The sequence below is a fragment of the Urocitellus parryii genome, chromosome 2, assembly GCF_045843805.1.
Source record: "Urocitellus parryii isolate mUroPar1 chromosome 2, mUroPar1.hap1, whole genome shotgun sequence".
Classification (NCBI taxonomy): domain Eukaryota; kingdom Metazoa; phylum Chordata; class Mammalia; order Rodentia; family Sciuridae; genus Urocitellus; species Urocitellus parryii.
Window position 1 is genome coordinate 41394914 of NC_135532.1, and position 12644 is coordinate 41407557.

The 12644-nt window shown below is 35.2% G+C and overlaps 2 protein-coding genes across 8 annotated transcripts in view; both read left to right on the forward strand.

The window, feature by feature from the left end:
- The window catches only part of Cpb2 (carboxypeptidase B2), a 52736-nt gene extending 49690 nt beyond the window's left edge, over positions 1-3046 (forward strand). Inside the window, exon 11 of the mRNA XM_026381047.2 lies at positions 2509-3046. Within this exon, the coding sequence (XP_026236832.1) occupies positions 2509-2693 (185 nt within the window). The 3' untranslated portion in view covers positions 2694-3046. The remainder of the gene's footprint in view (positions 1-2508) is intronic.
- A 457-nt stretch (positions 3047-3503) lies between these two features.
- Positions 3504-12644, forward strand: part of Zc3h13 (zinc finger CCCH-type containing 13) — an 80605-nt gene continuing 71464 nt past the window's right edge. For 5 of the 7 annotated variants that reach the window (XM_077795183.1, XM_077795186.1, XM_077795187.1 and 2 more), the window contains exons 1-3: positions 3526-3836; positions 12018-12143; positions 12459-12568. In XM_077795183.1, the coding sequence (XP_077651309.1) occupies positions 12027-12143; positions 12459-12568 (227 nt within the window). In that variant the 5' untranslated portion in view covers positions 3526-3836; positions 12018-12026. Of the gene's footprint in view, positions 3837-12017; positions 12144-12458; positions 12569-12644 lie in introns of all 7 variants that reach the window. The other 2 variants (XM_077795184.1, XM_077795185.1) reach the window with 2 other exon arrangements.

The window sequence follows — 12644 nt, forward strand, 5'->3', positions numbered from 1 at the left end:
TGGGAAGGTTCCTCTCTACAGGAGACATTTCTGGGAGAGCTACCTAGTAAGTGGCCACTACATACAGGAGAGTGATGTCCAGGGAGGAGAAATGACAAGGTCTTGACATAATATATTCAAAGCCCTAGAGTTTCCTTTAACAAGCATGATGTGTGGTAGGATAAAACCAATCACATTTGTATATTTTCAGTAAGTTGCTTGAGCACTAGATGCCCTATTAGTGGGAAGTCCCAGAATCTCCCACTTTCTCTACCCCAGACTATCAGGCACATTGATCAACATGGTATCTCTGTTCCATGGTGTCAATGGTTTACTGCTGACTTTACAACCTAGACCCATGCCCTTGCCTTGTTACAGAGGAATCCCAGTTATCTTCATAATTCAAAGCTTTCTTGGTTCCCATCTTCTTCTCTATTATTGTTCCCCATAGCATTAACAACAGTGCCTTGAGTTTGAAGAAGCTTATAGAGCAGCCTTCTGTTATGCTGACATCAGTCTGTCTCCACATATTTATTCTCCCAGGATTCATCTATAAATATGTGTGTGTAAGCACAGGGGAATGGCAGGAAGAAAAAATGTCAGATATTGGTCATGGTTATCAGAAATGTGTTGAAGGAAGAAATGAATCTATGCCTTTTTAAATGAATATACTCTTCAGTTAATCCCATAGTTTATCCATCTATAGATAGAAAGAGACAAAGATTATCATTTTTGCATATTATACAATTGTTTATCTGAAAAACTAGAAAATTAAACAATAATATTAGTAAATAAAAGTGGTAAGTATGGTGACTGATTACTAATGAAATATACACAAATCTAGAACTTTATTTATAAGAACAATCAGAAAATAAAATGGGGATATAGCTTGGTGATAGAGCACTTGCCTAGCCTGCATGAGGCCCTGGGTTCAATCCCTAAACCTAAAAAAAAAAAAAAAAAGTAAAAAAGATCTGACTGTATGTATAAACACACACATACACATACACATACACATGCACATATAGATTCATACTATATATAAGGATTTATTGTTAGGTATATATGTGTGCACACAAATACATAATAAATTCATACGACCCATTTGAAAAACCTAGAAAATTTTATTGATATATATAAAATAAGACAAAAGGAGAAGCTTACATGTTTTGAATGGAAAAGAAATATAAAAAATATTAATTTTCATGTTTAATAAAATTCCAATAAACACTTAAATGAGTTTGAAATTCATTTGAAAAATAAATTTTAGAAGAGCTTGTAAAATACTGAAAATAAGACTAGTAAGACAGAATTTGCCCCCAACAAGTATATTATAAACCTATAGTAATTGGGACACTATGGAATTGATCCTGGAAGAGACAAATCAATAGAAGGGAATAGTGAATAGAGAAAAATATTCAAACATATGAGATCTGGTACCTCATAAAGAAGGTATTTCAAGCCAATTAAGAACATGAAGCTATTTGATTAATGGAGCTGGAAAACATGACATTATTTAGAATAAAAACTTAGTTATTAACAAATGTTTTACCAAAATAAATTCTAGTATGATCAGATGTTAAAATACAAAAACCCAGCCATAACCTGAGTTGCCAGCCAAAAAATCCAAATGAGAAAAATTCTCCACATATTACACAGGGCTATTAGCATTAATGTTTTTATGAACAATCTGTAAATGAACCATGTAGATAATGAGCAAGGATAATTGATATAAAATATAAAGATGGATAATAAATATATCAAACAAAATGTGCAAATCACTGATAATGAAAGAAACATGAATTGATAATATTATTTTTCACCCACAACATTGCTGGAATGCATAATTTCCATCAATGGTGTAGGAGGGAGAAGTGGGCATGTTCATAACCTGCTATTGGAAGTATAAATGGTTCAATTCTTTTGAAGTACATTTGAAAATGCATGCCTCATAAGTGTAAAAATAAAGTACATAACCTTAGACTAGCCAATCTACTTGAAGGAAAGAACAGCCTACAGAAACAAAGATGCAATTATTTATAAGCAAGGATGCCCATTGTGAAGTTGTTTTTATTAGTTAAATTAGAAAAAAATTAAAGGTACCCAATTAAATAAACATTTAAAATAATTATATCTAGGTTTACAAAGCAATGCTATGAGATTATAGGAAATGGTGTAGATTTGAACTTATACTTTATTTAGAAATATCACAATGATAATATTTAGAAATATTACAAAACAGTGTGCACACTGTGATTTTATTTGTGTAGTAAGAAAAAAATTAAACAAAAGCATGCACTGAAAAAAAGGACATTAAAAAGTTATTGGTGATTATCACTTCTTTGAAGGATTATGGGAGAGTTATGGGTCATTTTTGTTTTCTTCCTTAACCTGCTTTCCCTCAATCTCTACTTTCTATAGGAAACATGGGTTATAGAAAAAAAGCAAAGCCATTTTCATTTTTTACAAGAAAAAATCCCATTGTTAATTTTGACATATCTTCAAAAAGCAATTTCTTTTTTCTTTTAGACCTAGCTCCTGGAGGTTCCGATGATTGGATCTATGATTTGGGCATCAAATATTCATTTACAATTGAACTTCGAGATAAAGGCAGATATGGATTCTTGCTGCCTGAGCGTTACATCAAACCCACTTGTACAGAAGCTCTCGCCGCTGTTGCTAAAATAGCTTGGCATGTAGTCAGACATGTTTAATGTTCTTGATTTTTCACTTTGCTTCCATATTCTTAATTTACTGATTCCAGCAAAAACCAAATCGTTGTGCAAGTTTCTATTAGGCTTGATCCATAGTTTTGATCAAAGGTTTGCCTCCTTGATTTTGTCAAAAACAAAATGCATGCTACTTGGAAATCACGATAGACAAGGGAGTTCATGAGTGTTTTTAACTTTTTTTTTTTTAATCTGTAAGAGCCCAGATACTGATCTTTTGCTTTCTGATATTTGACTAGCTATCTCAAGCAATTTTAATAATTAGTTTCATGCAGATCACTGGATCTTGCAACAAAAGGAAAGGTGGCCAGGAATACACTAAAGATTTCTTCCCTGATTTTTCAATAAATTTGTTTGCATCTTCAAAAACACAACCGTGTATTCCATTTGCTTCACAGTAATAGACAAAGGCCCTGGAAGGGGAGGGGTGTCAAACATGAGATAAATATCACCTCTTGCTCCAGCTCAGCCGGCTCCATAAACAATTGTTGAGCGAATGAATGGCTGTGGTTACTTTCAGCAACGAATATGGCGTTTTGCGCGGTTGTTTATTGCAAGAAATTATACAATAAAAAGAGGAAAGTCCTTAACTTTATTTTTAAGGGCGAGTTTCACCGGCCCCTAGCTCCCAGAGTACTCCCCGCGATCTCACAACACAAGTGTGGATCACCAACGCCCGAAACACGCAGCCGACCTAACGCCCCGGAGGCGTGTCCACCAAGGGGCGGTGCCGGCGCGCTGACGACTAATCCGGCGGCCGGAAGTTGCCTTGGTCTATAGAGGACCAGGGTAAACCCTGACTTCCGGCGGCGTTTTGAGGCGATCCTCCTAGCGGCCTGGTAGTGTTTTCGTTGCCTTTTCGTACTCTCCAGTCTCTTGGTTCTGTTTTTTCCTACGTCCGGTTCTCGCTTGACACTGGCGAAGCGGAAGTCTGTTTCCACTTCTGAGACGCCCCGCGGGCCCCTCTCTAGCCGAGGGCCGGTTCCCGGGAGCCGCGCGTGCACCTCCCTCTCGTCGTCCTCCTCCCGGGGCCAGGCGCGGGGACAGAGAGTCGCCTCCCCAGCTCCTCGGAGCGGAGGCGGCAGTGACACCTAAGGATTACGTTTGGGGAGGGTGCTTGGGGAGGAGGTAAGCGTTCAGTGAATTGGTGTGGGTGTCTGAGGAAAGGCGTCGGTCGGGCCCGGAGTGGGGAGGCCTGGGTTGGCTGTCCACCGTCCCCTTTTAGGTTATGCTAGGATTTTGAGCTCTGCTTAAGCATCCCACTCCTAGTTCTGTAATAACTTCTTGTGCTCAAACCTAGTTTCTTGTTGTAGTTATGATTGTGACCTTTGTCTAGGGGGGACAGGTCCACACAGACACAAGATTGTGCCCCTCTCCTGTTTGATAACAGGCAATGGGAACCCTGGCGCGACATTCCCATTTGTATGCTTTGAAAGGGTGCGCCCCCCCCCCTTAGATTTAGAGTTTCCCTCTTTACGCCTTCCAGCCTATTAGAGAAAAAGGGGGTCTTCCTTTTGATTATGTGTCTTGCTTATTTCTCGGTAGTGATAACGACGTACATCCTGGAGTTGAGGAGTGCTACTTTATTCTTACATTCCCTAGGTAGTTACTTTTGGCAACTATCTGTCCGAAATTGGGAAAGGTGGAGTAAAAGGAGAGGGTCTGACATTTGGCATTTTCTTTTTCTAAATAGGCGAATAATTTATGTGGCTGAAAATTATTCAGAGTTGATAATATTTGCGATTTTGGTAGGATCTTGTTTGTGGAGGGCAAGGTCCTAACATTGAATACAATGTTCAGTTGTATTATGGGGCTTTCAACTAATTTGAACTATTTTGAAAAATTTGGGCGTGTGTAATCTTTGCAGATGTTTGGATTTTCAAAGAAGTAATTTTAAAAGTTTGGGAAATGATCTTGACGCCTCAAGTTTTCAAAGTCCATGATACTGTTGCAATAAATCCATATAATTATGCAGTACAGTCTGTGCGTATGTGGTGTGGGGTAGCTGGGTCTAGTTCTGTTATATTTGGCAATACTGACTTAAGCGACAGTTTTTTGAAGAGTTTTGTGGACATAATCTATAAATTTTCAAATAATTTCCAATTTAATATTTAGATTATAACAGACAAGACACTAGGAAAGTTGATACAGACATGTAGCAATTTGTGTCTGTAAGAATAGTGTACTTAGAAACTAAGACTTTTCACTTGTGCATCTGATAGGATTCACTTTTATCAAATATACAGTTGACCCTCATTATCCACAGGGGATTGATTTGTATACCAAATTCCTTGGATGCACAAGTCCCTATTTAAAAATGACATAGTATTTGAATATAACTTAAGCACATCCTCTTGAATACTTTAAATCATCTCCATGCTTAGAATACTTAATACATTGTACATGCTATGTAAATTATTACTATACCGTGTTATTTAGGGAAAAAGAAAAATGAACGTTTACAGTATACACACTTTTTATTTCTGAATATTTTTCAGACATACTTTGTTGAAACTAATGATATGGAGGGCCAACTGTATGCAACTTACTGACTTCCAGATTAATGGTGATTCCAAATGAACATTGGTTGCATATTTTAAATGTGAAAACTTATCTCAATTTCATATCTGTAATATAATTTTGAAATACTAAAATATAATAAATGAATGCTGTTTTAACTTCTATGTGTTACTAAAATTTTAATGTCATCAGTGTTGATTTATATTCTAATATGCATTGGTATTTGCATATGGAAAGCAAAAATTGTTTCACTTATGTTTTTTTGGAGAATTAGTTTTCCACACCTGTTCATCTACTCCCTGCCCATCTTATATAGAGGTGGAAGTACTTTTACCAGGTATTTAATAGCAGTGAAAATTTAACTGGTGGGAGATACAATCACAATATTATATATACACACACACCTATATACATATATCTGTATACATATATAAATATCTATATTATACAGTCTTTTATTCTTATAAAAATAGTTTCATATGTTGTAAATCTATTCACTTTATAGTAGCTGCCAACAAAGGATGTTCCTTGCACAGTCTTTTTAATAAATTACTGTACAGTACTACATAATTGCCTTGCTAATACATATATTGTTGCTTCTATTTGGAGTCCAGTTTGAAATACTTTTAGTCTTAAATCTACAGATTAGCAATCTGGAAGGTTGTTTTATTGTTGTTAGAAAATTATTTTTTAAAGTTCTCTCAAACCTCTGCATCAGTTTTCGTTCCTTTTAAGAATCTAAAGAATCTAAAGAATATTTTTGATATAATGCTTTTAATCTTCAAAATTTGGATATAGAGATTTGTCCTACGACTAGTTAATAATATGTAGTTTAAATTGCTTAATTATTTAACAGTTTTCTAGTGTTGTGCTGCTACTTATCCATATTAAAATGAGTTATGCTTTCATTTATGTTACCAGTAGATAAGACACAGGAAAGATGTAATAATGGATTAAAAGTGAAGGTACTATATCTTTACAGGTTGAGCATCCCAAATCTGAAAAACTCCAAAATCCAAAATTCTTTGGCACTGACATGACACCACAAGTGGAAAATTATACTGACTTCATGTGATGGTTGTAGTTAAAACACAGACACACTAATAATGTTTTATAGAATTATCTTCAGGTTATGTGTATAAAGTCTATATGAAACATAGATGAATTTTGTGTTCAAACTTATGTCCCATCTCTAAGTTATCTTATGTTTTCAAACATTCCAAAATCTGAAATCCAAAATACTTGTGGTCAGTCCCAAGCTGATAAAAGAATCTCAATTTGTATATGTTTTGTTGACCAGACTTTAGTAATCAGGCCTCAGGTATAATTATTTATTCAAAAAGAGGACCTTCTAAGTTTCTCCTTTTTCAGTGTATCTATCTTAGGAACCTCTGAATGTGTTGTGACATTATTAAGTTCCTTGGAGCAGAGGAGCAATTCCCAGTTTTAAGACTACTTTAATCAGTAGACTCTTAAGCTGGTGTCCCTTTTTTTTTTAATTGAAAAGAGATTATAGAAACTCCAGATATTTATTATTCTATAAATGGACAGAAGTAGAATAACTGAATAGGCCTGAACCAGTGTTACCTGGCTCTGATGATGCCTGTGTTTGGGAAAACATGATGCAAGTGGAAGTGTGATGACAACTTAAACCAAATCAAAAATGGAGGAAAACGTTCAGAGAAGAGAATAAATTAATAAGTTATTGATGTGACCTTAGAAATAGGAAAGTCTCTTTGACAGCATTTATATCTTATTGTTCCTAATGCCTCTACTTGGAAGCATTTATAAGGTTCTTTGAAGCCTATTCAAATATAAGTTGAAAAGATTTTCCTCCTTAATGAAATCTACATTTTATTTTGTTATAGTATTCATCTTCCTTTGTGAGCCCAAACTATTAAATAGTATTGAAAATTCGAATTGTTACTTAAGTTGGTTACATAGTTTTAAATTAATATTTGAAAAGGTAGTTATTTCTGGTGCATTGTAGTTATGTATGTATTTTCAGACAAATGGAATTTTAAAAGTTATATATTGTGTTCTTTGTAATCAAAAGCATTTTATATGTGAAAATTCATGAATATCTCTGTACTAATAACTTTTTATTGACTACTGATAGAAGTTCCTAGATGAATGGTTTGTTAATTTCATGTCACTATAACAAAATACCTGAGACAGGCTACTTAAGAAGAAAGAAAGTTTATTTTGGCTTACACTTTTGGAAGTTCAAGTTCAAGATTGGTCCCATCACTTTGGGCCCCTGGGGAGGACTGCACAGTCTGCAGAAACACATATAAAACCAGACTGCTTGCATCACAGGCCAGGAAGCAGAGACAAACAGACCAACTTAGGTCCCATGATCCCTTTTGAGAGTATCCCTGTCCCCAGTGGTCTGAGGACCTCCATTAGGCCTCACCGCTTAAAGGTCCACAGCACCTCTCAATACTCCCACTCTGGGGACCAAACCTTATATATGGAGTTTGAGGGAACATTCATCCAGACCATAGCAGATGATCAAAATAATTCTAGTTAAATATCTTTAATTTGTTTTCTCCTTTTTCTTTAGTTGATTGGGTCTTCTTTAGACTTGGTTCCAAGATACATTGCTATTTTAGGGCAAGGTCTGGCATTAGTGGACTCTGAGAAATACAGAGTACATCTTTACTTCATTGCATTTCTTCCCTAAATTGGAAGACTCAACAGTAACTAGGAGTAAAATTTGTAGGAAAATAACTGTATAGGTAAATCTTGAGTATTTTCTTTTTTGTTGTTGTTGCTGGGGATTGAACACAGGGCCTTGTGCATGTTAGGCAAGCATTCTACCAACTAAGCTATACCCCAACACCTTGAGTAGTTTTTGATGTCACCTGTAAAAGCAGTTTTGTCTGTGTGTCACGATGGGCAAAAGGTGTGACTTATGCAGTCCAGAAGAAGAAATAAATGATCACATGCTTCTGCCCTTTTCAGTGCTTTACTCAAATCATTCAATACAATTCACTGTATAGGTTCTTAATAAAAAAATGACAATCCTTAATACTAGGCACTGCAATAGACAATTCACAGCAGACAATTCTAGATTAATTCTAAGCACTACAAACACACTTAGTCATATAGGCTAATGATAGACATTCCCTCTGCATGCTAAATTCAAGTATCAGATCAAAAGTCTCAAGCCTTAGGCTTTAAGTCCAGCAGATGCACACTCAGACCATGGTGATCAGATCAGGAACCAAGGCAGGCTTCTCCTGCTGTGGAGCTGACAGCTGGCTGAGGAGAGGGTTGTAGGGAGAAGTTGCAGCTCTCACCAGGGTCAAGATGTGCTTATAGAGTTTGAGAGTGGTGAGGACCATGCAGAGGATCATCAGGCAAATGATGACAAGTGTTGGAATGTCAGTCCAGGTCCTTATCAGGCTCTTCAGCTTGTGTGCATTACTCAGTATTGGCTGGTTGAATGTCTCTTCATTTGCTCTATTATTTATAGGAAATTTTTGGGCTTTTTATCACCCCCCCCCCTTTCAATCCTTATCAGCTGCCCCGGATTTTTCTGTGACTTCATTTACCCTGGGATTAAAACATCTGGTCTGGTAGTCCCCACCCTGATCTTTTTGCCTTTCCCTCTTGATTTTCTTGTCTTTCCCCCTTATAGGGTGAGGACAGCCTGCCAGAGGCTTCATTCTAAGAAGTGACTTGTTTGTGCCTGAGGGCCATACTGGAGGGCTCTGTAGCAGGTTTCAAACTGGAGTTTTTAAAATGGAGTTGCTTAGGCTCAGGCCTAAGGCCATCCTCACACTGTGTGAGAATTAACTTTTTTAGTTGCAGGGATACAAGGAGATGGGAGTGGTTTGTAATCTTGGATCAATAGTGTTCACTTGATTGTCTTTGACATAACTGTCTAAACCCTTTGCAATCTTCAGAATTTTTAGGGATCTGGGATTGGAAAGAAGCTCTGAAATGGTGCTTTCTAGCAGTAGGTCAGAGGAGAATAATAGTGATCCAAATGAAAGTGATGAAGCAGATAAAGAGTTCTGGAGCTCTCAAGAAAAAAAAGAAAGGAGATAGTAGCTGACTATTATTTCAGATATAATAATAAAAAGCTCATTGTCCCAACTGGAATCTGTAACCATTGGTTTTTCCCCCTTATTTGGATGAGAGTTTGTTGGGAGTGAGGTGCATTGAGGGTGGGGGTTTGGGGAACACAACTAACCCATTAATCTTCTTGAGGCACTGTGGTGGGATAAGGCAGGCTAAAAGGTTGTCCTTCTTTATAAGTTCTAGGTATAGCTCATGAGGAAATATTAGAATTCTTTGTTTTTCTTTTTTTTGGTACTGAGGATTGAAGCCAGGGGTGTTTATCCACTGAGCCACTTCCTCAGCCCTTTTTTAATTTTATTTAGAGACAGGGTCTCACTGAGTTGCCTAGGGCCTTGCTAAATTGCTAAGGTTGGCTTTGAAATCACAATCCTCCTGCCTTAGCCTCCTGAGCCACTGGGATTACAGGTGTGCACCACTGCACCTGCCTGAATTAATTCAATTTTAAGTTTCTTAAAAGAAATGTTTTCAAAGTTGAAATAATGGGGATTATAATGTACAACTATGTTAATATTTACAGTAATATAAAATGGAACTTTAAAATGTGTTTTTTTTATAAACTTTTCCTATATATTTTGTGGCACATTTACTTTTTATTAAATCTTAGGTGATATAAATTGTAAATTTCTGGGTATTTTTCTCAGTTAAAACTACATTTTCTAGAAGATTTTTCTTAGCTTTATTTCTCTTAGCTGTTATACTTTTAATCGTTTTATGTTAAATAAATCAAATGGACATGTGAAACTGCCAAATTTTCCTCTATAAATTCATATTTGAGTTGCAAATGAGTTCAGAAAAATTAAGATTATCTTTATAAGGCTGACACTAATGGCATGCAGTTCCTCGTTTGGAGAACAGTTGATACATAAATGATTCTATGTTGTAGCAAATTCCTATTCATTTAAGTTATTCTCTATCTTTGAATTATTAAAAGCTAATTTGCTAATGTACTAAAATACTGATTATATTTTACGTTAAAAGAGTAAGAACAATAAAATTTTCCAATTTAAAGCAATCATTATATCATTCATCTTTTCCTTTTGAGTCATTGTCTGTTTTTACCTGTCAAATGTTGTCCTCATTTTTTGGATCTTTTCAAAATGTGACCTGAAGGACCCAATTCAACCAAACATTGTTTATAAAAGAATAATAATTATTATTTTTAATACTGTGAATATTTTTCCAAGTACTATGTCTTTACTTTGAAACCATATTAAAGAATATTTATAAAGACTAATTCTATACCAAATGGAACTTTTACGTTTTTAGCTGTCATGGTTCATTCTAGGAATTTTTTATAACAAGTTTTGGCCAATATAAAGTGTGATATAGTTTAGTTGTTTTTTTTTTTTTTTTTCCTTTTTCTCCCCCCCCCCCCCCCCGTTAGGCAATTCCTACCCACTTCCCACAGTGCTTCCCATGGTATGCTTTGGGTTATTTCTTGGTCTAGATTTTAATATTGTTTTATAATGTATATCATACTGTCCTTAAGTCATATTTTTACTTGTCATTGAATCATCCAGTTATATAGTCTAATTATCTCTCTATTACAGTTTTAGAATATTATCATTTTCTTGTTAGTGTTAGAATATTATCATCTACTTTTTAGAAATTTTCTTACAATTTGTTTTTTGTTACTTGCTGCTGATAGTGGTAAAATAGCCTGTTTATTACTTTTAGCACCTTTTTGTTGTTGTTTTTGGTACCTGGGATTGAACTCAGGGGCACTCAACTATTGAGCCACATCCCAATTATTATTTTGTATTTAATTTAGAGACAGGGCCTCACTGAGTTGCTAAGGCTAACTTTGAATTCTCAATCCTCCAGCCTCAGCCTCCCAAGTCACTGGATTATAGGCATGCACCACTGCATCTGACCAACGTTTAGCACCTTTGACTTTTATGTCAGCATAGGATAGATTATAGAAACACCTTGACTTTTTCTAGTTCTACAATCTTTCCTAGTTTGAAAGAAAACCATTTTATTAACATTGCAACATTGCAGTGTTCATTCGTTCTCTCTCTCTCTCTCTCTCTCTCTCTCTCTCTCTCTCTCTCTCTCTCTGTTTCTATGTCTGTAGTACTATAAAATAAATATTCTTGATCAGATTGCTTTTCTGTGACTTCTGTAAGACAAAATATTTAAATGGTATTCATTTTTCTCCCATGCTGGTTTTTGAAGTATAACTTTTGTTGTCACTTAAGCTGTATAAAAGAGTTTTATACAGTAAATAAAATAAAAAATAAAAATTACAATAAAAATTTATCTGATTTGATTTTCTCATTTTCTTTGACATATCTTTTTTTCAGTAAACTAGTTGTTGGTTAACTCCTTAAAGGAATGAGTTGCTAAATTTTGAAACAAATTTTGTAAATAAGTTATAAAGTAAACATTTGGTACTATATTTTCTGAGGTTGATTCTACTATGAAAACTGTGAATAGAATCTTATTTCTTTTCTCACCATGCAGAAAAAGTATGTTTCTAGACATCAGATTTCAAAGTTGTTGTGACTTTACTAATAAGGCATGTTTTGGAAGATAGGCTATTTTTGTTTATCTATATCACTTCTCCTCTGACTCTTTTCCCCAAGGAGAATCCTATGTAATTTTGCCCTTAGTTTTATTTACTTGTAAGTTATGGGCTCAGTTATTTAAAACTGAAGAAATTCACAATTTTGCTTCTCTCTTTTTTGGTTAAAGTAGTACAAAATGTCAAAAATTAGGAGGAAGGTCACGGTGGAAAATACCAAGACCATCTCTGATAGCACATCTCGAAGACCCAGTGTATTTGAGAGGCTTGGACCAAGCACTGGCAGTACAGCAGAGGTGAGTTGTCTGTCACTAGTAGTCCCAGAGTTTCTATTAGAATCCTGCTATAGAAAATTCTGATCAGTATCATAGAGGTGGAAGATTGTTTTATTATAGGAATGTTAGTTTAATAAATGTTGCTTAATGTTCTTTATAAAAAGGAGTGGAAAAAGTGGTTGCATTTATGTTTTTTTTCGTTTTGTAAATTTTTTATCATTAGGGGAGTAATATATCATAGATTAGCTGTAATTTTGATAGTATTTGTTTTAGTTTTGTCCTGTTAGCATCTTCAGAAATAAATATGAAATTTACATAGTAATATTTGTCTTTTAGACACAGTGCCGTAACTGGCTGAAGACTGGCAACTGCCTCTATGGAAACACGTGTAGATTCGTACATGGCCCTTCACCTCGTGGTAAAGGTTATAGCAGCAATTATAGAAGGTAAATGAAGGAATTTGAATGTTAGACATTGGCTTTTGCAGTTCATCTAGTATAAAAATCTGAAGTAAAACCATAT